A 26,123-nucleotide genomic window follows, 5' to 3' on the forward strand; every position below is an offset into this window, starting at 1 on the left:
CACACACCGGTACTTTTTTTGGGCTTTGGGTTTAATGCCACATCAACAGGGCTAGTGCAATGTCCAGTGAATATGTTAGAGAAGGGAGGGGGGAGAAAGAGTAGTGAGGAGCAGGGGAGTGCCTTCCCAGCGCAGGATATGGGTCAGTGTGTTGCTATTAATGTACACAGCATTGGTCGACACAGCTTTAGTCCCTTAATGCAAGGGTGGCTTCTATAGGATGCTGCAAAAGAAAGGAGCGGCCTGAATAAGGGACACCTGAGGCAGTGTGTCATGGCATGAACTTTAACTGAAACATAGATAGAATTAAAAAGATGAAAAAGCGCCATACTGAGAAAGGGGGTAATCCGTTAAAAAAAAAATTGGGAGGGGGGCTAAGCAATAGTAAACACTGCTTGCTCACTTGTACTTACAGGCAAGCTATATTATAGTTTCATAGTTTGTAAGGTTGAATAAAGGCACTAGTCCATCCAGTTCAACCTGTGTGTGTGTATTCATGTAGATAATACATTTCCCATATGCCTGTATACTGTGTTTGCGAAGATGCACGTCCAAGAGACTCTTTTTAAAACTATCAATACTTCCTGCTGACACCAACGATTGTGGGAGAGTTCCACATCCTCATCACCCTGACTGAAAAAAAACCTATGCAGCTTAAAGGGCAAGTTCACCTTTACAGAATAATCTGTAAGGTGAACTTACACAGACCCCATGTCTTGAGGCCCCCCCCCATGTCTTCTTACACTCCCTGAGACTGAATAGTTTAATTCCTACGCTGGGATTAGCATTGGGGCATTTCTATATTATCATATCTCCTCCCAAGCATCTCTTCTCCAGGGAGAATACGTTTAGTGCTTGTAGAGATGCTCCTCATAACTGAGGTCTTCCAGTCCCCTTAATTTTGTTGCCCTTCCCTGTACTCTCTCCGATTCCAGCATGTCCCTTTGAGGACTGGAGACCAGAACTGGACGGAATTGTTTTATAAAGTGTCGGAATTATACTGTATTTATCGGCATATAACACGCACCCTAACTTTAAGAGGGAAGTTTCAGGGGAAAAAAACTTTAAATAAAAGAACTTTGAAGCAAAATAGGGGTCAGTGCCCATCTGCAGCCTCACCAGTGCCTATCAATGCAGCCTGATCCATGCACATCTGAAGCCTCCAATATGCCCATTATTGCAGCCTGTTTAGTGCCCTTCTACAGCCTCTAACATGCCCATCATTGCAGCCTGCTTAGTGTCCATCAACAGCCTTGCCTTTGTCGATCATTGCAGCCTTGCCAGTGCTGGATTACACAGATCCGCGATCTCCTATGTACCCGGCGCTCAGTCACTCAAAGTCCAGCCCGGCTCATATGATGGACAGAACAGTGGTCCAATGTCGGGTCAGGGGGGCGAGACTGTGTGTGACAGAGCCGGATACACAGGAGATCGCAGCTGTGTGTAATCCAGCACCGTTCGTCCGCTCCTTCCACTACGAGGCAACAGGAATCGGCGTACAACACGCACACATGACTCTCCCCTGATTTTCAGGGGGAGAAAGTGAGTGTTATAAGCCGATAAATACGGTAGTTTTATCTCTGGAGTAAATTCCCTTTTTAATGCATGCTAATATTCTGCAAACATTCTGCTGGCTTTGCTTGCTGCAGCTACCAGGACCCCCGAGATCTTCCTCCATTTTGGATTTCCCCAGAGGTTATCCCCCTAGTGAATAGTATGCGTTTATATTTTTCACCCCCCAAGTGTATCACTTTACATTTTCAATATTAAAGCGGAGTTCCAACCACAATTAGCATTTTTTAAATGTATGTCCTTTCATCCTGCGTTTTTATAATATAAATCCGGTCACTTACTATTTTACAATCCGCCACCGATCCGCATAGTTTTACAAACTATCTTTTTTGAATATCGATGTCTACACCGGTCATTTTTGCTTGTGGGCATTGTGAAGCCTACAAGCACTTACTTCCTGGAAGTCTAGGATGGGGCGTGATAATTGGACAGCGCACTGCATCCTGGGAAATGACACACATTTTCCAGGAGCATTAGAGGGAGATGTCAGAATCCTAGGTGCTTTCAAAGGCAGATTTCGTGGGACCGCATAGCAACAGGCATTTCCAGATGAGTAAAATCTTTTTTAGGTCTAATGAGCACAATAATGAAAAAAAAAAAATTTGGGATGGAAACTCCACTTTAAACCTCTTTTTCCATGTAGTTTCCCACCCCAGAAGGCCTTCTTGTAAAGTTTATATATACTCATGTGAAGTTCTTGCACTACTCATTTTTAAATCACCAGCAAACACTGAGATTGAGCTTTTTATTCCATCCTCTAGATCAGGGTTTCTCAACTCCAGTCCTCAAGGCGCCCCAACAGGTCATGTTTTCAGGCTTCCCATTATTTAGCATCAGTGATTTGATCAGTTTCACTGCCTTCGTAATTACCACAGCTGTTTCAACTGAGGGAAATCCTGAAAACATGACCTGTTGGGGCGCCTTGAGGACTGGAGTTGAGAAACACTGCTCTAGATCACTATATATACACACACACACAACAGAATTGGTCCCAGAACAGAGCCTCACCAGACCATTCTGAGTATATGTTATGTATTGACGTACACCAAAATTTAGACGGACAAAAATGGTGTTCTCTGCATTTTGCCGATAATGGCACCGAAAACTCACGTGATTTTACTGTGCTTATGGTGTGTTTTCCATAATTCACACGACTCAAACCGCATCAAAAATGTAAAATGGATGCGTTCTTGCTACGTTTTCAATGCATTTCAACATGGAGGTGCGTTTTTTGGTACAGTTTCTTTAACTGACCAAAAATGCAGCAAGCTTTTTAAAACCACAACAGAGGCGCAACAGACCAGTGTGAAGACATACATAGAATTTAAAGGGATACATAGCCGACAATAAATTCATATTGATTTAAATTCATGATATGAATTTAAAAGCCAAATACAATATAATTTATATATATTTTTTAAACTATCATTTTCGGTTTTCAGCCAATGCATTCTGCATTTTTGGTACCAAAATTTCCATTCGGTACACCTCTAGTTACTTATCACCACCCTTTGGACGCACCCCTGTAACCAGTTTTTCAATAATCCAGATACACCACATCCACAATGACAGCTCCCTTCTTCGTAGAATGTTAACAGATTAGTTTGGCAAGGACAACCCAACGTGAATCCATGCGGATTACGAATGATACAGTTTTCATCTGAAAATTCTTGGATAGGGCCCCTTATCCCCTCAAATAGTTTACATGCTAGCGATACTGACAGGCCTGTAGTTTGCAGGAATATAGGTCTGCCCTTTTTTACTATTGGTACCATGTGGGCGTTTCGCCAATCATCTGGTACCATTCCTGTCGGTATGGTGTACATAAAGATTAGGAATAATAATCTGGCTATAACCTAACTGACCTGAGTTCTTTGAGGACACTCGGGTGTAAGCCATCAGGTCCTAATGATTTGTGTTAAGTTTTTCTAGCCTTTTCTGGACTCTGGTTTCTGTTCGCCACAAGAGTACATCCTGAGACGTGTTACTAACAATACAGTCCTGGCTGTTCTACCACTCCTTTTCCTTTTTTTAAATTGAGAAGAAAGCATTTAGTACAGTTGCCTTCTTGTGAATTCACTATTTCTGCAGCTGGTGACATCACCAGCTAATGCGCACCGCACTCTGGAGGGCACACCGACTGCGCCGCTATTGTGTCTACTGGGCGCATGCGTGGGACCGACATCATGGTGGCTCAGCTATTCAAATGTCTGAAGCCAGCAAACCCAAAAGGAAGACCAGATGAAGATGCAAACCCAAGCAGCAGCGACAGCGTGTTGCTGAAGGGATCCATTTCATTGGCAAGTCTGTCATGTGGTGCATAGTAGCACAATATGCCATCACCTTGCAGGTGGGCGGGTACTTTCCATAAACAAAACAAACCCCTTCTATTAAAGAAAATCATTAAGTAGAATCTACTGTATGTGATTAGTGTGGCCTACACATGGGTTATGCTCCATATTTGGTCATCAGGCCTGTTTTTTTAATCTTGTACCATTTCCTTGTGCGATCATACACTAACACACCATCTGTAATGTTATTTGGAGAGAAATTTTATTTACATTTTAATAAATTGGGGTTGGATCATCATATTTGGTGTACCTCTTATTATGGTATATGCAAGTAGTCTAAGATTTGTAACATACTGTACATGTGCAACATCCACTAACCAATTAATTTTATCTCCTTATGTATTTTGTCTACATTGGTATTAAACAAAACAAAACAAAAAAAAACACAAACACTGTCAATTTCTGAACAAGGAGTACAAATGGAGCAATACTGAAACTTTAGGTTGCCAATTAAATTAGACCCTACTCTACACACTGACTTGATGGACTCTTTGTCTGACACTAATCACTGTTGCTCTACCTGTGTGTTAGTGCCCTCAGCATACAGTGAGGAAAAAAGTATTTGAACCCCTGCTGATTTTGTACGTTTGCCCACTGACAAAAGTGATCAGTCTAATTTTAATTGCTAGGTTTATTTTAGCAATGAGTCATAACAACAAAAATACAGAAAAACGCATTTCAAAAAAGTTATAAACTGATTTGCATTTTAATGAGTGAAATAAGTATTTCACCTCTTCGCAAAACATTACTTGCTACTTGGTGGCAAAACCCTTGGTGGCAATCAGAGGTCAGACGTTTCTTGTTGTTGGCCACCAGGTTTGCACACATCTCAGAAGGCATTTTGTCCCACTCCTCTTTGCAGATCCTCTCTAAGTCATTAAGCTTTCAAGGCCGACGTTTGGCAACTCGAACCCTCAGAGCTCCCTCCACATATTTTCTATGGGATTAAGGTTTGGAGACTAACTAGGCCACTCCAGGACCTTAAAGTGTTTGTTACCAAAAAAAAAGGATTCTGTTCCCTTAAAGCATGGTATACAACACAGTGCTTGTGCTGTGTAATTTGGCTCCCTGCATCACCTAAAAAACCTGGGTCGATCCTGCCTAGCTATGCCCCCCCCCCCCCTTTGTAAACTGACCACGGTATATCATGGCCACCAAGCCCTGACACCGTGGTCAGTTTACGTGCCTCAGTCATCCGCAGCCCTTGCTCTCTGCTCTTTTGTGTCCCGTCCCGTCCCCTGTCTGTTAGCCATGTTCACTGCACGATTCTACCCTTCTGGTGCAATCAAATCTATAATATAAGCAGGCCATCCCTTCTGTTATACAATGCTGTGTATCCCTGTGCTGTATAAAAAGATGCCAATCATATGATAAGAGTGTCTTCAGACTCTCACGTGACTCCTCTGATCCCTCTCCTCTCTCCTTCTCTCCTGACTTCACAAGCAGTGCTTGAGCCTGCCCACTATAGCCGAGAAGTCACGTGAGCACCAGGAGCTGCTCTGAGAATGGGCATTTTTTTTATATACAGCACAGGGGCACATATCCTTAATATAACAGATGGCACGATCATCATATAGTGGGTTACCAACTACTTTAAGCCACTCTGTTACCTTGGCCATATGTTTTGGGTCATTGTCATGCTGGAATACCTATCCACGACCCATTTTCAATGCCCTGGCTGAGGGAAGGAGGTTCTCACCCAAGATTTGACGGTACATGACTCCGTCCATCTTCCCTTTGATGCAGTGAAGCTGTCCTGTCCCCTTAACAAAAAAACACCCCCAAAGCATAATGTTTCCACCTCAATGTTTGACTGTGAGAATGGTGTTCTTGGGGGTCATAGGCAACATTCCTTCACCTCCGAACATGGTGTATTGAGTTGATGCCAAAGAGCTTGATTTTGGTCTTATCTGACCACAACACTTTCATCCAGTTTTCCTCTGAATCATTTGAATGTTCATTGGCAAACAGGCCTGTACATGTGCTTTCTTGAGCAGGGGGACCTTGCAGGCACTGCAGAATTTCAGTCCTTCTTGGCATATTGTGTTACCAATTGTATTCTTGGTGACTATGGTCCCAGCTACCTTGAGATCAGTGACAAGATTATCCCGTGAAGTTCTGGGCTCATTCCTCACCGTTCTCTTGATCATTGAAACTCCACGAGGTGAAATCCTGCTTGGAGCCTCAGACTGAGGGAGAGTGACAGTTATTTTGTGTTTCTTCCATTTGTGAACAATCACACCAACTGCTCACCCTCTCACCAAGCTGCTTGGTGATGGTCTTGTAGCCCATTCCAGCATTGTTTAGGTCTACAATCTTGTTCCTGACACCCTTGAATGGCTCTTTGGTCTTGGCCATTATAGAGAGACTGGAATCTGATCGATTGCTTCTGTGTACAGGTGTCTTTTATACAGGTAACAAGCTGAGATTAGAAGCACTACTTTTAAGGCCCGATTCACACCAATGCAGGTTGCAGTTTTCATATTGCAGGTGCATTTTGCACATTTCAATACATGTCTTTTATCTATTGAAGTCTATGGAACCAGAAAAAAGTCCCTGGTCCTTTCCAATTAATGCACAGATGTGAACTACATCCATAGGAAACAATGTTAAACATACTGTAGTGTGTCTCTGCAAAACTGAAAACGCGCAAAAAACAACACATAGGTGTGAACCAGGCATTAGAGGGTGCTCCTAATCTCAGCTCCTTACCTGCATAGAGGACATCTTGCCGATTGATAGGGGGATCAAATACTTATTTCACTCATTAAAATGCAAAATAAATGTATAACTTTTTTGAAATACGTTTTTTCTGGATATTTTTGTTATTCTGTCTCTCGCTGTTAAAATAAACCTACCAGTAAAATTAAAGACTGAATTTTTTTGTCAGTGGGCAAACATACAAAATCAGCAGAGCAACAAATACTTTTTCCCCTCAGGTAGTCTATGTACTGAGATACCTACAGTAAATTGTGTATGTAGGCACAGCAACCAATTTTGTTTCCTTTTACATCTTAAAGTGGAATTAAGCCCTCTTATACTTTACAACCAATGAAACTGCCATCTTAACCTCTGATCTGCAGTTGCCATGGTACTGCACATGTAATCAGCTATGACAGCAGCCATTTGATGGTTTGACAATTTGGTTGAGAGCACAAGCAACTTGACAGTTATCCACTGTATGCACTTAATGTAACCGTTTTTGGAAAACCGTTAAATTAATGGGTTTAATTCCTCATTAATATTCCCTTGTTTTTTTCACACCGATGTGCAATACTGCTATATTACAAGTACAGCAGATCAAAAACCTGGCTAGAGTTATGTTGCGACATGAGGACTTCCAATACATCAACATATATGGAAAGGTGGGGACAGGCATTGTAGCACCAGTATTCTATTATACCAATATACACTTTACCTAGCAACTAAACTCATTCCCTTGGTTTACTCCCAACTCAAGAGACTGCCCTCTCCATCCACACATACTTATATTGCCAGATGGGAGAAGGATTTGAGCGGGCAAAAATTATTTAAAAAAAATGTCAGTAAGAGTGGTCCACTATCCCGTGCTGCTCCAATAATGTTACTTCATTGGACTCAGCTTACAAGGTACATCTTGTACCTCCAAGATTGGCCCATATGGTTTTATAGACATTCGGGCCTATGTTTTAGATGATACCATGCTACTGGAACACCATGCTACTGGTGATGTCCTCCATATATGTTGAAGCTGCCCAACGCTAAACTGCTTCTGGTCTTAAGTTTTTTCCCTTCTTCATACGTTATTGGTGATCCGCCTTTCTAGAGACCCCTGGCTAGCATTATTGCATTTCAAACCTCCTGGTGTTACCATCACAGTTCAAACCTAATTTATTTTATCCTTTTATATTCTAAAAATGACCATAGTCAGACATGAAAAAAAAACTATTACCACTGCTCTAAAGTTGAATCCCGAATGGATAGTTTTTTCGTGAACGGACAGTTATACAGCATCTTGGCTAATAACCAAGCCAAATGTCGCAAAATCTGGGACACCTGAATCGCATACGGACATCCAAATCTAGCTGTCCAATCCAGGCCCTTGTCGATCCAGTCATCGATAATGTACAATACTCCCCCACATTGTGGTGCCCCCCCCCCCCTTTTCCCCATCCCTATATCTCCTTTCTTTTTAAATTTCTTCCCTCTTCTCCCCCTCACCATCTTTCCACTCCATCTTATCCAATCTTGCTTTTTTCCCCTCTTTTGTTTATTTCTCCTAGCCTTTCTGACTTAATCTGCTAGTCGCAAATATGTCTCAACTTTGACTAGTCCTCTCTGTTAAGCACCAGATAGATGCCTTTCTCTGATTCTATGTTTGAAAATGTTTTGAATGATGTCAGGGCACTGTTAATGATGGATATTTCATCGTTTACTGTACTCAGGCACTATGTACTGACACATCTGTCTAATGTACTGTCCTTAAACCTGGAAAAACTCAAACACATTGAAACGTTATGTCACCTGAAATTGCATACAAGTTTCCAAGTACCAGTCCTGCCTGTCAAGGTGAAACACTGCAGAGATAGCTATACAGCGTACAGCCTGACATAATGGAGATTCAGGTAGAAATCCTCAGCAGTTCCTAGATGACAGCCTAAGAGCTATTTGCATTGAAAATGTGACATCTATAAAAGTCAAGTAAAAGATGAGTTTCATTATCTCTTCTATGTGCTCCCTTGTCACTCTCAGAATTCGACTGATACTCCAAGTCAGATAAAAATCACACGTGTGTCAGTTTTATTCAACTTCCACATTGGATAAATAAGGCTGGCAGACAAATTTCCTCCTCCAGCTTCACTGTGATTGCTTCCTACCTTGCATCATAGTCATTTCGGATGAGTAGGAGATGCTGCAGGATAGAGAGGAACAGCTGTTCTGCGGAGGAGTCTTTCACTGTGTTCATAAGAATCTGGAAGACTTCTTGAATATCAGTAAAACCAATGTTAAGGGAAAAAGCAAGCTCAGTTATAGATTCCATTTGTTATCTCGGCATTCATCGAAAAAACTGTTACCTAGTTAGCGAGGTTGAAAAAAAAAAATGTCTGTGTGCGATTTTGTGTCAGTCTTACTTTGTATATCCCTGTAAGTTGTGGTCGTTCAGGTGCCTATCTAATCTTTTTTGAAATCATCAAAGCTCCCTGCTATAACCACTGCCTGTAGTAGAGAATTCCACATCTTAACCGCTCTTACAGTAAAAGAACCCTCTGCGCAGTTTAAGGTTAAACCGCTGTTCTTCCAATTTTATCTCAAGCGTCTCTTCTACAGAGAATAAGTTGAGTCCTCGCAACCTTTCCTCATAACGAATGTCCTCCAGTCCCTTTATTCATTTTCTTGCCCTTCTTTGGACGCTCTCCAGTTCAAGCACATCCTTCCTGAGGACTGGTGCCCAGAACTGGACAGCATACTCCAGGTGCGGCTGGACCAGAGTCTTGTAGAGTGGGAGAATAATTGTTTTATCTCTGGAGTTAATCCCCTTTTTAATGCATACCAATATTCTGTTTGCTTTTCTTGCAGCAGCTTGGCATTGCATGCCATTGCTGAGCCTGTCATCTACTAGGACCCCCAGGTCCTTTTCCATCCTAGGTTCCCCCTGGAAATCACCCCCTAGTGAGTAGATTGCATTCATATTTTTGCCACCCAAATGCATTATTTTACATTTTTCTACATTAAAGGGGTTGTAAAGGTTTGTTTATTTTCTAAATAGGTTCCTTTAAGCTAGTGCATTGTGGGTTCACTTACCTTTTCCTTCGAATGTCCCTTCTAAATGTTTTTTTTCTTTGTCTGAATTTCTCACTTCCTGTTCCCTCCTCAGTAAGCTGTTCTGGCTGACTAACCCCCAGCCAGAATGGCTCGGATGATGGGGGCAAGCTTACCAAGGAGAAACAGGAAGTGAGAAATTCAGACAAAGAAAAAAAAAATTAGAAGGGAAATTGAAGGGAAAAAATAAGTGAATCAACAATGCACTAGCTTAAAGGAACCTATTTAAAAAATAAAAACAAACCTTTACAACCCCTTTAAACATTTGCCATGTAGCTGCTCACCAAATTAATTTGTTCAGATCTTCCTGCACAGTTTCCACGTCCTGCGGAGCAGTTATTGCCCTGCTTAGCTTATTATTATCCACAAATAAAGATTGAGCAGTTTATTTCATCCTCCATATCGTTTATGAATAAATTAAATAGGATAGGTCCCAGGACAGAACCCCGGGGGACCCTACTTTCCACCCCAGACCATTCTGAGTAGTCCCCATTTATCACTACCTGTAGCCAGTTTTCAAATCATGTACTCACCCTATGGTCCATGCCAACGGACCTTACTTTGTACAGTTAGTGTTTATGGGGAACTGTGTCAAATGCTTTTGAAAAATCCAGAAACACCACGTCTACGGGCCTTCCTTTATCTAGTTGGCAGCCCACCTCCTCATGGAAGGTTAATAGATTGGTTTGGCAAGAACGATTCTTCATGAATCCATGCCGATTACTGCTAATGATACAGTTTTTAGTACTAAAATCTTGCAAATAGTCCCTTATCATCCCTTTCAAGAGCTGGTACCATTTTTAGTCAGTAGACTGTTGGTGAAACTTAGGAACACTGGTCTGGCAATTACTTGACTGAGTTCCTAAAGGACCCTCGGATGCAAGCCATCTGGCCCAGGTAACTTATTAATGTTAAGTTGTTCAAGTCTATTTCTAAATTCTGTCCTCTTTTAGCCATAAGGTTGCTTCCTGTGACATGTCATGAGGATAAACATTGCAGTTTTGGTTACAGAAGATTCCCTTCATCATTTCTTGGGATTTTTATTTACTCTCTTCCGCCTTGTGCCTTTTGTGTTCTTTATTAGCCACCCTGATTGCACCCTTACATTTGTTGTTGCATTCTTTGTAAAGTTGAAATGCCGATGATCCCTCAGCCTTGTATTTTTTTGAAGGCCTTCGCCTTTGCTTTTATATGCATTTTTACGCCGAGTTAGGCAACCCAGGACTTTCATTAGTTCTTTTAAATTTATTTCCCATTGGGATTCACTGGCTAATGCCCTTATTTAAAGCAAAGGTTCACCCAAATAACATTTTTATCAGAGCAACTTCTTTAGACTTGTAACATGTACAGTCCGCAAATTTTCTTTTTTTTTAGGCTGTACATACCGTATAATGTATATTTCCAATCTGGCTTCCGGGTACTATTCTGAGGAGGCATGTCATCTGGGAGGTCGCCCAGATGATTGACGTCTTTCAGGAAAAATTTCCCCCTGTCGGTTAAGGCCCCGCCCCCCGTATTGCATAGGCGCGACCGAGTCACGGCGTTTCTGAAAGAAGCCGAATATGCAGAGCTGCTAGTCGGCTCTATACGGTGCCTGCGCCATATAGAGCCGACTAGCAGCTCTACATGTTCGGCTTCTTTTGGAAACGCCTACGCAATACGGGGGGTGGGGCCTTAACCGCCGGGGGGAACTTTTTCCTGATAGACGTCAATCATCTGGGTGACCTCCCAGGTGACATGCCTCCTCAGAATAGAAAGCCTACTTCCGTGGGGAGAAGTACCCAGAAGCCAGATTGAAAGCCTTGCATTACGGTGTGTAGTTACAGACAGAAGAACAGGAAGTGAGGATTTCTCAGAAGAAATAAGGACATTTAAAAGCAAAATCGAAGGATGAGGTAAGTGAAGGAGGACTGCACTTAGGTAAAGGAAGCTATTTAGGGGGGGGGGGGATCTTTACAACCCCTTTAATACCCCTACACTCAATTTAATGTACTAGTTCTGTTTTAACGTTATTAAAATTCAGATCCAACAAGTGTGCCATAGCGAATATACTACAGAATTTTTTCCCACTTGATCCAACTGGGTTGGATAAATTTGAAATACTTGTTTTACATTTGCGATTCAAGCTGTTTATATATGCTTGATTTGATAAAGACTTGAATGAACATAATGCTTGGTTTAGCATTTTCTTTGCCAATCTGTTCTGTTGTATTTGTGCGCTCGTTGTTTCTTCTAAATACAGGTAAAGAGGATTATTTTTTTAAATGGTGCAAGCTATGCAATAGCAAATTCTAACGAACAGTAAAAAAAAGGGAGAGAAACTTATGAAAGTCCCAAAGACCAGTATGATACTGTAGCAGCACTATTTTCAAATCACTGTTTGAAAGCCCTCTATATGTTACACACTAGTGTATTTGCTCCAGTCTCCATGACAATAAAGTTGTTCCTGTTAACTTCCTTGTTCCTGGAGTGTTCACAGTGCTTCTGGTCGTTCAATAGCAGTCACGCACTGACGCATTTCGTCATTGGCTGATGAAACGCGTCAGCGCGTGACCGCTATCGAACGACCAGAAGCACTGTGAACACTCCAGGACCAAGGAAGTTAACAGGAACAACTTTATTGTCATGGAGACTGGAGCAAATACACTAGTGTGTAACATATAGAGGAAGGGCGATACTAGCACTCTTTTTTGGATATGCAATAGCAAAGACTGAAAAGGTTACCTATTTTTCCATGGCTTCCTTTCTTCTGTGTTTGATGCACATATCCAGTTAATATCCAAGGTTGCAAATTAAAGGATAGATTTACCCCAAAATGTTTATGAAGAGTCTGGGAGGATGAATTAGCCCATGGCTTGTTACATAGTAGGCGAGGTCGAAAAAAGACACAAGTCCATCAAGCCTAACCCATGTGTGATTATATGTCTATTACATTGTATATCCCTGCATGTTGTGGTCGTTCAGGTGCTTAGCTAATAGTTTTTTTTTAAACCAATGATGCTCCCTGTTGAAACCACCACCACCTGTGGAAGGGATGTCCACATCCTTGCCATGTTTTAGATAATCCACAGTAAAGTCTTCCTACCATATTTCCTATAAAAATTCCTGTCCACCTGGGAGCTCTGAGCAGTGTGCAAGATTGTTGGCTACTTTAGCATCTTTGACTCGATTCTCCAGAATGTAAAAATAGATCGATAGGTGAAGCAGTACTCTATCAACGGTTGGAGCAGGTGTGCAGACCCAGAATGCAAGCATGGACATCTGACCAATAAAAGATTGTTGTTGCTTAATCATTAGATAAACTAATACAGGTAAAATATGGACCATGGTCTTTTCACACCAAAATCGCCAACTGACATTGTGCTAGCTTGAATCCCAAGTGATCAACTCATCAGGACAACATGGATAACATTCACATTATAAAGGCATGCCAGTGGTCAGAAAGGATGAAAGAACACTATCACTAAATCATAGAGGTAAAAAGATTATGATACAATGCAACAGCACTCTATGGTAAGCATCTTAAAGGATAAGTTCACATTTAACATCAAGATGCACCAGACTGCCCCACCTCACCCCCATCTCCCGTTTTGACAGCAAGCGGGGGATCTTCTCCCCCTGATCACTGTCACAATCTAAAAAAAAAATGTCATGCAACTCATTCACAGGGGTTGGATTTACTATAAAATGTGTTTCCAATGTCAGTTTGTTCAATAAAGCTTTGACAAAAAAAATGGAAGCGGATTGGTATTTATGCCGAGCTGCACCAGATTTTGCACTCTCCAGTTGTAATAAATCAACGCCAGAATGTTCTGTGAATGTGAAAACTACAAGTGCCAGGTTGTAGTTCTCAATGGATTACCAGTGCACTGTTGAATGCTCTAGTAGTTAATTGAGCCTTCCTGTCAAAGTGTAACTGCCTGCACTTATTGGAGGTATGGGCAGATAGGTACACAGACAGTCCTCAGGACACCCACGATCTGCTCATTGTGGGTGCGATGCTTTACAGGCTCCTAACAAAAAATAAATGCATATTTTTTATACCTGTATTAAAAAAAATTTACATTTATAAAACAAATTGTAACGGTGAACATATACTTTAAAATATGCAAAAATAAAATAAAAAATCACCTATACTAAGTATCTCTAACATTCCCAAAAGACCCCTGACGTAGATACCACCTTCCCTTATTGTTTACTGGAGGATTGTATAACTGTTCTCTTTAGTTTTTAAAACCACATCCTAATCTTTTAAATGTATGGCAAAAGGATATTCCATCTCCACTTTAATGTCATCTAAACGCCCACGTAAGTCGTCAGCATCATATTCAGAGTGCTCCATGAATACACCAAGCTGTACCTTCAATTCATCATTTTCTATAGTTTCCAGATCCTTAAAAAAAAAAAAAAAAAAAAAAATGTGCGATTAGTATTGCGATAAAGCTTTCACACATCGCATTTCCACAACATACATAAAACTCACGAATACTTGTTAGATTTTATAATCAATGACATTCAGGACAATACAAAGCTAACATGTTCAATGGCTTCTATCAGTTCATGATCACAGCAAGAAGGGCAACAGTAGAGCCCCACTCACACTGGTGGCTGTTAGCGATTAGATATGGGAGACCCAGCAGGGGTTCCTGATGAACTGTGGGAGGAAGCCCCACTGAAAGCAATGGGAAACCAACAGCTCTATTGGATTATATTGAAAAATATCCAAACATACATTTATATTATATTGGCACTGCACAAGATAACAAACTGGGTTGTTCTATAAATCTAGCACCTGTTGCCATCAGAAGGTAAACCCCTCAGAAACCCAACAAATTCAGCATACAGAATTAGTTTTGAATAAATAAACTGGTAAAAACCCTATCAGGGCAAACTGGCAAAAAAAAACTCAAAAACTAGAGGAATTCCTGTCTTAGTCACCAGAGCACTAGTCTGCATCTGCATTAGGGACTCGGACCACACTTGGCAGAGGATCTTACCCTTCCCTATGTTATTCAAAACTAAAAATAAGGTTTGCCTTTACATAAACTAAAGTAACGTAAAACCCCACATTAAAGTTATCAGTAGATCTAAAGATGAGAGGCAGCTAAAACTATATTCAACTCCTATATTTATCTATACTGTAAAAGGACAACCTAACGGTTACTGAGGCCAATAATCACAGGGAGTCAAGGTCAACAATTGCTGGAAATATGTAAAACTTCAGCTGCCTTTAGCTCCACACAAACTGACAATTTTGATATGTGGGTGTCACTGAGGGTATTTCTTCCTCATTCGCTTGATCGGTTTTAATTGCCCAAGCTTATGTTAGGATTAGATTATATTTAACTTCAGCTGTGCAGAGGATTGTGTGAAGAGAACAAGGATAGATTTCAGTTATACTAGCTGCATTGTAAAACATTCAATATACATTACTGAACTAAATTATGTATTTTCATATTTGCCCGCAGTGTCACTCGAACTGCGGCTTCTCTGGACAGAAGCGTGAACCAGAATTATAAAGCAGGAACTAAGAGCCACTAAAAGTACTAAAGTTTGCCTAAGGAAGCAAGGTGGATAGTAGATCTGACTACGTTCAATATGCACAAGACACATAAATATTAATCTGTAAAAAAAGTACCATTACTATTCAAAATGCCATATCTAATATACTAAGAAACCGTGAACGCATTTTCATACCTTTAACAAGTTACCGAGTCCTGAACGCATCAATTCACTGCGTATGTGGACACGGAAATCCAGCTCATCTCCTTGGATGATCATGGCGTTGATTAGCAGCATACAGCTCACCTAGGGAATATAAAAAATGCACATTTGATGGATGGATTTTTATTTGGCTGATACAAAAAATTGTATCCCTTAAATGTGAGATTTTTTTACTGGTAACCACTTTTTAAGTCTATAGGATAAATACATTTAAGACATATGAGGTTTTGATTGCACAGCATGCAGGAAAAAACAAGCAAGACCAGAGGTAAAAGGGACATGACACTCGAAAACAAGGAAGAGAGAAACTTTACAAAACCAAAAACAATCCTAATACTATGTACAAAAGGAAAGATAAAAAAAAAAACTCCCAAAAGAAAAAGTAATATTTGAGGAAAATAAAGCCCATTTCCAGCCCTCATTCACACGTAGCCTTTTTTCCCTACACCTGACTGCACTAGAGGGCGACCAATATGGGTTTTTGCTCTGGCCGATGCGGATATTTAGAAATCAGGTCAGCCGATATATGATGCCGATTATTGCGGCCAATACTTTAAGCCAATTTTTCCTTTTTTTGGCAGGTGGCACTAGTTGGCACTGATTGCCACTGGCAGGTGGTCTCTCTCTCTCTGCATTCAGTTACCTATATCAGTTTCACACACTAAGTGGCTCTGTCAAGCGTCCTTCTAACAGTGGAGTGTGGGGAAGGGGGGAGGAACACTTGTGGGTCGACAAACACGGTGTGGTCAGTAATCAGTCGAATTTGCATAATAAAATCGGCCAATGCCGTTTTCTAAAAAAAGGTCAAAATATCGCCCGATATATCGGTTGACCTCTAGACTACACCCAAAAGGCCAAAACTCATTCTTTTTTATTGTTCCCTTTTACACTTGTGCATTCAGTCGCCCTATGTTCTACACCCTGTGCTCAAAAGGTATGTGGGCCTTTTTTTGAGCATATTCAGATGTTTTGGGCCCCATAGACTTTAAAAGAACTCCAGTTATCCTAAAGAACGTCTCTCCTCCCCTTGCCCAGCCCACGAAACAAACGCCTGAAGCTTGACAGACATGCAAAAGTGCCTGTAATAACCATGTAAAGTGCCAGTGTAATTGCAGGCTTAGATGGAGCCAGCAAGGCTTCCCATGTTTTAATGGTCACTGGCTGAAAATAGGGAAGGATTCCTCATCGCTACCCCTGCCTTTTACAGGTTTGAGACAATTATAAAAAATATATAAGCAGCCAAATTAGACTGTCAATAGAAGGCTCAATGATTTGCAGCCATGAAAAACTTTCAGGGCAATAATTCTTGCATATCTAGCAGATGCATTTTAACATAAAAAGTCAATGCAGCCATAGGAGAGAAGGGACACAGGAAGCTGCTAACCTGGGACGAGAACACCTGCCCTCATGACAAAGTCAATAACCTGATAGATGCTTCTAAGTCAGTCTCCTCCCCACCCCCACTGATGATGATGAAATCTATGCAGTCTTCTCACATTGATAGGCTGCTCTAACTGCCTTTGGAGACAGACTGTACGTGACACCGAAATAAAGCAGAGCAGAGCAAATTAAAGTTTGCAGTGGGAATGAGAAAACCAAACTTGTGTGTAAAACACTACGTTACATATATTTAATGCAACAAATATTTCCTTTTGCATGTGGGCAAGACATCAAAATAGTTTGGGGGGAGAGAGATTGGCTTTGCAGGGCAGATGGAGCTGATCTACTGAAAGAACAACTTAGACAACTTTAGTACCTCCGCTATGAACTCCCAGTGACCTATTAAGTAGGTCATAAAGCTGGGAGGCAGAGGTAGTATCTCGCTCATGCGACTACTGTGACTGGACTCACACCAGTCACAATATCGGTAACCTGTCTCACAGGCCTCTCATCACATAGACACAGGAGAACGGTTAAGTCACAATTTGGTCAGTGTGCATGGATCGCGCAGTGAGCACATTCTCAACGCACAACCTCAGATCCCCAAAGATGCTTATGTGCAATGAATGGTATTGGGCATTAAGGCCCATACATATATGTGTTACGGTGCCAGGAAGAGGTTAAAGAAAACAATAACTGAACAAAAAAAAAAAAAACAGGATTTTTAAAACTGTTTACCTGTAAAATCCTTTTCCATGGGACACAGAGCCATTCATTACATAATGGGTTAAGGGTTGCCAGCGGTGATTGGACACTGACACAACCAAATTGAAGAGTTTCCCTCCATATAACTCCTCCCATCAGGGAAGTACCTTAGTTTTGTAGCAAGCAATAAGGTTTCCATAAGGGGGGGGGGGGGCCCTCTGTGTCCCATGGTGTACGCCAAGAAAAGGATTTTACAGGCAAGTCGTTTTAAAAATCGTGTTTTTCTTTATCGTACATCACGGCACACAGAGCCATTCATTACATAATGGGACGTCCCAAAGCAATGCTCAATGAAGGGTGGGAGACGCAGATCAAGCAGGCCGCTACGGACAAGAAGCCCTATACTGCTGCCTGCAGTACACCTCGCCCGAAGGCGGCATCCTCATGTCCTTTCACGTCCACCTGATAGAATTTGGAAAATGTGTGAACTGAAGACCAAAGTTGTAGCTTTACAGATCTGAGCCAACGAAGCCTGGTGATGCACTGCCCATGAAGCACTTATCGCCCTGGCAGAGTGCGCCCTAACAGAAAAAGGAGGAGTTATGTTTTTTAAACCATAGGCTTGAATAACTGTTTGTCATATTCACCTGGAGATAACATCTGTTTTGCTTATCTGAGTGGTTGCTTGCAGATACACCTTTATTGCTCTCACTAGATCTAGAGAGTGCAATCATTTTTCCCCCGCTGTCTGCGGATCCAAAAAAAAAAAAGGCAGAACAATGTTCCGATTTAAATGAAAAGCCGACACCACCTTAGGTAAATAGGCAGGATGGGGGTCGTAGTAAAATGTAGTCTTTGTGACAAATTAAATAAGGCTCTTTGCAAGAAAGAGCTCCCAATTCAGATACTCTTCTAGCCGAAGAGATGGCAATCAAAAAAGCCCATTTCCTGCTTAACCACTTAAGCCCCGGACCTTTAGGCAGCTAAAGGCCCAGGCCAGGTTTTGCAATTCGGCACCGTGTCGCTTTGACAATTGCGCGGTCGTGCGGTGTGGCTTCCAAGCAAAATTGACGTCCTTTTTTCCCCCACAAATAGAGCTTTCTTTTGGTGGTATTTGATCACCTCTGCGGTTTTTATTTTTTGCGCTATAAACAAAAATAGAGCGACAGTTTTGGAAAAAATGAAATTGTTTTGCTTTTTTCTATAATAAATATCCCCCAAAAATATATAAAAAAAACTTTTTTTCCTCAGTTTAGGCCAGTGGTCTGCAAACGGCGGCCCGAGGTCCGGATGCGGCCCTTTGCTTGTCTTTATCCGGCCCTTGGGGCACTATCCCTCCCACTGATACAAGACACTGTTCTGCCATCTGACACCCACAATGGAGCACCATTTCTCCCACTGACACAACTAATATAGCACTATTACCCCCTATAATACCAGCAATGGGGCACTATTCCTCCCCCTAATACCAGATGTTCACTAACAATGATGCCAGGAAAATTTCTACTCCAGCTGGCCAGACTCCAAGAGTCTGAAGGACAATAAACCGGCCCTTTGTTTAGAATATTTGGAGACCCCTGGTTTAGGCCGATACGTATTCTTCTACCTATTTTTGGTAAAAAAAAAAAAAATCGCAATAAGCGTTTATCGGTTGGTTTGAGCAACATTTATAGCGTTTACAAAATAGGGGATAGTTTTATTGCATTTTTATTATTTTTTTTTTTTTTTTTTTTTTTTTTACTACCAATGGCGGCGATCAGCGATTTTTTTCGTGACTGCGACATTATGGCGGACTCTGACAATTTTGACACATTTTTGGGACCATTGGCATTTTTATAGTGCTATAAAAATGCATTAATTTTCACAGCAAAAAATGCATTTAAATTGCAGTTTATTGTGAAAATGACAGTTGCAGTTTGGGAGTTAACCACAGGGGGCGCTGAAGGGGTTAGGTTTCACCTAGTGTGTGTTTACAACTGTAGGGGGGTGTGGCTGTAGGTCTGACATCATCGATTGTGTCTCCCTATAAAAGGGATGACACGATCGATGAAGCTGCCACAGTGAAGCACGTGGAAGCCGTGTTTACATACGGCTCTCCCCGTTCTTCAGTTCCGGGGACCGATCACGCGACCCCAGCGGCGATGGGGTCCGCAGGTCCCGGTGCTTCGGACCAGGTCGCGGGCCCGCGACCCACGGCTGGGTAGATGTACAGGACGTGCCAGTACGTCCATCTGCCCAGCCGTGCCATTCTGTGGACGTATATCTACAGGCGGCGGTCGTTACGTGGTTAAAAGGATCAGAGCGGAATCTGGCGAATAGGTTCAAAAGGTTGCTTCTGCAACACTGACAATACTAAATTCAGATCACAAGGGAGACTTGACTGGCATATTGATCCGCAGTACCCCCTGAATGAAAGCCCGAACTAGGGAATGAGATGCCAGCGGTCTTTGAAAGAAGACTGATAGAGCAGATATTTGACACTTAATGGTACTAAGGGCTAATTTCATATCCACTCCTAGCTGGCAGAAGGAGAGAGTCCTACTTGTGTTATATCTTTGAGGATCCCATTTCTTGGTTTCAAACCAGGAAACATATGCCTTTCAGACTCTATAGTAGATAAGCCTGGAGGCTGGCTTTCTAGCATTGAGTGTAGAAAGAACTGGACCTGAGATCCCTCGTTTTTTCAAAATGTGGGTCTCAGCAGCCAGACCGTCAAATTTAGCTTTTGTAAGGAAAGATGAAACACCGGACCTTGCGACAGCAGGTCGTGATGAAGTGGAAGCTTCCAAGGTCTTCCTACTGCCATCTTTATGATCTTGGCATACCAGAGTTTCCTGGGCCAATTTGGGGCCACTAGGATTACTGGAATTCCTTCTCTCTTGATCCTGCAAAGTAGCCTTTGTAAGAGAGCAATCAGCAGAAACGCATAGATCAGTGAAAACTGATTAGAGCATCCGATCCGTAGGCCAGAGGATCTCTCGTCCTGGACACAAAGTTGTACAACTTCCTGTTGAGCCTGGAGGCTAGTAGATCTACATCCGGGGTCCCCATTTATGGCACATGGCCTGAAATGTCGGGGTTGAGAGACCACTCTCCTGGTAATAGTTGCTGGCAACTCAGATAGTCCGCTTGCCAGTTTTCTACCCCTGGAATGAAGATTGCAGAGACAAGGAACATGTTCTTCTGCCCATGTCAAAATTTGATTCACCTCCTCCTGAGCACCCTGACTGCGGGTGCCTCCCTGGTGATTAATGTAAGCTACTTCAGTAGCATTGTCGGATTGAATCCGAACTGAGTGGCCCTGTAACCTGTGTGTCCAGGTTCTGAGGGCCAAGTACACTGCCCGCATTTCTAGTATGTTGATGTACAGGCTCCTTTTGGTTTTGGCCCAGGTTCCCTGGGCTGAAGCTTCTAACACTGCTCCCCAGCCCATTAGGCTGGCATCCGTAGACACCACCTTCCAGGTGACAGAGAAAGGATTCTCCTTTCCGCAGGTTCTTGGTTTTTAACCACCAACTGAAGCTTTGGCACACTTGTGGAGACATGCGTGTGGGTTAATCCAGAGCTTGGATCTTCCTGTTCCAGGCGGCTAAAATACTGCCTTCAAGTAGTCTCGAATGAAACTGGGCATAAGGGACAGCCTCGAAGGAGGATACCATCTTCCGTAATAGCCTCATACAAAGGCAAATAAATGGACTTTTCTTTGCTTTGACCTTATGGATCAGGTCCTTTAGCAGCTTGATCTTTGGCAGGAATACACTGCTTTGGGCTGTGTATGATCATGCCCAAATACTCTACCCTTCTTTGGGCTTGTAGAGAGGATTTTTGTAACTTTACAATCCATCCTAAATGCTCCAGGTATTTTATAGTGGTGAGCACAGCGTGATCTAACCCTGCCACTGACTGATCTATAGTAGATCGTCTAGATAGTCTGTTATCGCTATTCCTTGTGCTCTGAGATTTGCCAACAGAGGGGCTAGCACCTTGGTAAATACCCTGGGTGCGGTAGCCACACCAAGGGGCAGAGCCACCAACTGGAAGTGGCAATGTTCTACCGCAAACCTTAAGAACTTTTGGTGAGCGGGGTGGATAGGCACATGTAAATATGTGTCCTTGATGTCTATTGACGCCATGATTTCTCCGCCTTGTAAGGTGGCAACCACTGATCGAATAGTTTCCATTCGGAAATGGCAAATGTTTAGAAACTGTTTTAGAAATCTTAGATTCAGAATGGGTCTGACATCTCCGTTTGGCTTTGGGATCACAAAGAGGTTTGAATAAAAACCTGAACCTTGCTCCCTTAGGGATACTTCTGTGATCACCCCTTGGGACAGCAAGTGATCCAATCCCTTGAAGGACGCTCTTTTTAGTGGATCTTTGGAGAGCCTTGAGCTTCGGAACTGAGAAGATGGTATTTCTCGAAATTCCAGCTTGTACCCTAGGGATACTGTTCATTCTACTATTGCAATGAACCGTGCTCACGTGTTATTATGCGAGTGTCCTTCAGTGCAGCAGTAATGACCACCCACAACAACCGCAGGAGAATAAGTGAAAGAACTTATGACAGCCAGAAAACCCATGAGGGGTAGGGGACATGTGTGTTCTTCACAATTACACTTCTTTACTTCCTGGGGACCACTGACTGTCCTAAGTTTAGAAGAAATGCACAGACAATCATTAGTGGATGGTATTCATACCCAACTCCAAAGAAGATCATAGGCATGCATTCCCTCACCCACACAGTCACACAAGTTTCCACTGAAAGGGAAGCATAGTGTACCTAAGAGAAGTGATGAGTCTTCTGGGGGATGGCAGGGAAATGAACCAACACGTTTTAATGCCTGTGCTCGTCTACAAATCGTGGTTTGTAAAAATCTATTTCAGGAACCGTAACGCTTTAAAGAAAAACTTTGTTCCAAACATCTTTTCCAATACTGTACTTTTATTTTACTAATATAAAAACCATTAAAACACTATCTCCACTTACAGAACCACAGGCAAGATTTATATTTTCAAGTGTGGTATTAAGCAATGAAGATAAAACCAAAAAGCAAGAGGCAATAATACCTTGAGTGCTACAGGTGTTCCGCTTTTAAGCCCCTCCAGAAGAGGTTTAAATCGTTCCATCTCATCCGCCTCTGCTCTCTCTGTGAGTGCTTCAAGGACACGTTCATGCCTAAAAGCAGAGCAAGCAATCATTATCAGAAAAATAAAGTAAAAACAGTCGACAAGAGCCACAGTATTAAAAGTTCAAAGAGAAATGAGAACAGAGCAGCTAGTATATTTTAAAGTAATACTAAACAAGCTAAATTTTTTGAAAATTATTTAGCATAAGCTGGTTTAAAAATGTGCATTGGTAAATTAGTAAAGCTTCCAGGAGATGATCAGAAAGAAAAAAAATATAGTAAAAATGGAGTAGGAGGAAATCATATTTTCTGTGGACAGCTTTACCCCAGATAAATTGCATTCTTAGATGTGCCCATTTTAATCATCAACCATATGATTTGCTAAAATGTTGTACCTTCATTAAATCTAACCATATTGCTACACTTAGAGGCGCCTCTCTTTTATACTCATTTGTGACATGGCGCTACTTGTATATCAGAGACTACTTTAGGAAGAAACGATGGACATGGTTAAAGAATCACCTTATCTTTGTGGCCCACCAAGTAGGGGGTATGACAAGATAACACCACCAGTTCTGACACCCTGCAAGCAGAGGTGATAGCCACCAAAAAGGCAGACTTTTGGGACAGCGTAAGCAGGGGAATCGCCCGAATATTTGCAAAGGGAGGCTTCAAGAGAAACGAAAGCACCAAGTTCAGATCCCACAGCAGCAGAGGAGACTGCACCGGTGGAGTCGGATGTCAAACCCCTTGAATACAAGTATGTACCAGGGAGTGTGTGGCCAGGGGACGCTAAAAGAAGACCACCAAGGCCAGCACCTGGCCCTTGATGGTACTCAAGGCCAATTTCTGTTCGATAACTTATTGAAAGAAGGTCAAAATCCGAGCCACCGAAAAAGACCGGGGGAGACCTTCTATCGACTCATACATATCTTCCACATATGAAGTAAATCTTCAGAGCAGTAGACTTCCTAGCCTTCAGCAATGTCAGAACCACCGACCCAGGCAAACCTCTATGCTTCAGCACCTGGCTTTAAACAGCCAGGCCATCAAAGCCAGCGACTGTAAAGCAGGATGGAAGCTCGGCCCTGGGGACAGGAGATCTTCCCTGAGAGGCAGTCTCCAAGAGATGTCAGAGGCCACGTCAGCGTACCAAGACTGGTGAGGCCAGTTCAGGGCTACGAGAATGACCGGAATTCCCTCGGCCTCAACCCTAAAAAAAAGCCTCTGCAAAAGCTTGCAAGGAGGTAAAGCCTAGATCAGCCGATACTGGCCCCACTGGGCCACCAGAACATCGGTGGCATCTGCCAGAGGAACCCGTGACCGTGCCACAAACGTTGGTACCTTTCTGCTGAGCCGGGACACCAACAGATCCACCTCGGGGGTGCCTCACCCGAGAGGAATCTGATGAAATACGTCCGGGTGAAGGGATCACTCCCCTTGGTCCAACGCCGATGTCCGAGATAGCATGCCTGCCAGTTTTCCACTATTGGAATGTATAGGGGGGCTCCCGGATTCCGATAAGCCCCCCGCCCGCATACCCCGACCATACCGTTGGCCAGGGTTGTCGGGAAGAGGCCCTGTCCTTATCAACATGGGGACAGGGTGCCCCCCTGCCCCAGAGCACCCAACCTCCCCCCCCCCATGTTGAGGGCATGCGGCCTGGTACGGCTCGGGGTGGGGGGATCGCTCGTCCCCACTCCTTTCCTGACCAGCCGGCGTGCTTTGGATACGGGTCTGGTATGGATTGTAGGGGGACCCCCACTCCGTTTTTTCAGCGTAGGGGGGGTTATCCTTACAACCCATACCAGACCTAAGGGCCTGGTATGCCCCTGGGGGGGGAACCCATGCCGTTTTTTAATTAAAAATTTGGCGTGGAGTTCCCCCTCATGCTTCATACCAAACGCTGTGGCTAGAATTGGCGGGAATCCAAGTCGGATCCCTGTCGCTTCTATGACGGCTTTTTTCCCATCTCGCCGCGCTGGCTCCCGCGACGGAGAGAGATTGACAATAGCACGGTCACCTACTGTACATGCTTTTCTTTGATTCTGAGGTCTAAACTTGTATTTTAAATTTCAACAAGGAGAGCAGAATACAGAGGCATATTTATTTTTGTAAAAGTAATGTCATTTTACCAAGCATGCCTACTGAAGCCTGTGGCCATGCCTTTTTATCAGAGAATATTGAAAGCTCATGAGCAGTAGCACTAATCCGTAGAATTGGATCGATCTTTCCTTCTACATGTGAATTTTTCTTAGGGGGGGGGGGGGGTTGTGCTTGGAAACCACATCACAGATTTCACCAACTTTAACCACTTGCTTACTGGGCACTTAAACCCCCTCCTTCCCCACAAATAGAGCTTTTTTGGGGGGGTAGTTGATCACCTCTGCGTTTTTTCTTTTTTGTTAATTATTTTTTTAAACAGATTTTGTTTTAAAAAAAAAAAAATAGGATTTTTGTACTCACCGTAAAATCCATTTCTCTGAGTTCATGGACGGACACAGCAGCCTTTGACCTTAGGGTTATATCCGCTTCCTTCAGGAGAGTTTAGGCAGAAAAAAAGCAACACTTTCCTCAGTGCAGCTCCTCCCAGGGGGCGTGGCCCCCCCCGAGTATAACCCACACCTTGCTCTAGCAGCCTCAGTTTGTAACAAGCAGTACAAACAAAGGAGGGGTGGGTGCTGTGTCCGTCCATGAACTCAGAGAAATGGATATTACGGTGAGTACAAAAATCCTATTTTCTCTTCCGTTCATGGACGGACACAGCAGCCTTTGACCTTAGGGATGTCCCCAAGCAGTGTCAAAAAATTTCGAGGGGTGGAAAAAAAACACCACAGTAATCAAGCTTACACCCCAAACAAAAAACCGGAGTTACTCAATGGAGGAACTCCAACCTTAAACTGCCGCCTGTAACACCTTGCGGCCGAAGGAGGCATCAGAAGACTTTGAAAAGCATGGACCGACGACCAGGACGCTGCCTTACACACCTGTAACACAGAGGCTTGATGTCGGAAAGCCCAAGAGGCACCGATCGCCCTGGTCGAATGCGCCGTAACCTGAAAGGGAGGCGCCCGCCCCTTTAGGGCAAAGGCCTGAAGCACAACCTGACGGATCCACCTAGAAATGGTGGCCGACGAGCCCGCCAGACTCTTTTCAGGACCCGACACTGACACAAACAGTGAGTCCAACTTCCGGAACGGAGCCGTAGCAGATAAACACACACGAAGAGCCCAAAACCACATCCAGGGAATGTAAAGTGGTCTCCTTCGGGTTCTTCGGCTGAGGACATAAGGATGTCCTCATTAAATGTGAAAGGCCGAAACGACCTTTGGGAGAAAAGAAGGCTGCGGTCGCAGCTCCATCTCATCCTCATGGATGACTAAGTAGGGAGCCTTGCGGGACAAGGCCGCCAGTTCAGACACCCGTCTGATCTATGTAATAACAACCAGAAAAAAACACCTTTTGT

At 42.9% G+C, this 26,123-nt stretch overlaps 1 protein-coding gene across 2 annotated transcripts in view; it reads right to left on the reverse strand.

The window, feature by feature from the left end:
* Window positions 1-26,123, reverse strand: part of DIAPH1 (diaphanous related formin 1) — a 423,627-nt gene that overhangs the window by 272,388 nt on the left and 125,116 nt on the right. For both annotated transcript variants that reach the window (XM_040344879.1, XM_040344880.1), the window contains exons 9-12: window positions 22,599-22,707; window positions 15,420-15,530; window positions 13,997-14,115; window positions 8,780-8,896 (exon numbers count right to left, since the gene is read on the reverse strand). In XM_040344879.1, the coding sequence (XP_040200813.1) occupies window positions 8,780-8,896; window positions 13,997-14,115; window positions 15,420-15,530; window positions 22,599-22,707 (456 nt within the window). The remainder of the gene's footprint in view (window positions 1-8,779; window positions 8,897-13,996; window positions 14,116-15,419; window positions 15,531-22,598; window positions 22,708-26,123) is intronic.

The sequence above is a fragment of the Rana temporaria genome, chromosome 3 (assembly GCF_905171775.1).
Source record: "Rana temporaria chromosome 3, aRanTem1.1, whole genome shotgun sequence".
NCBI classification, from domain to species: Eukaryota; Metazoa; Chordata; class Amphibia; order Anura; family Ranidae; genus Rana; species Rana temporaria.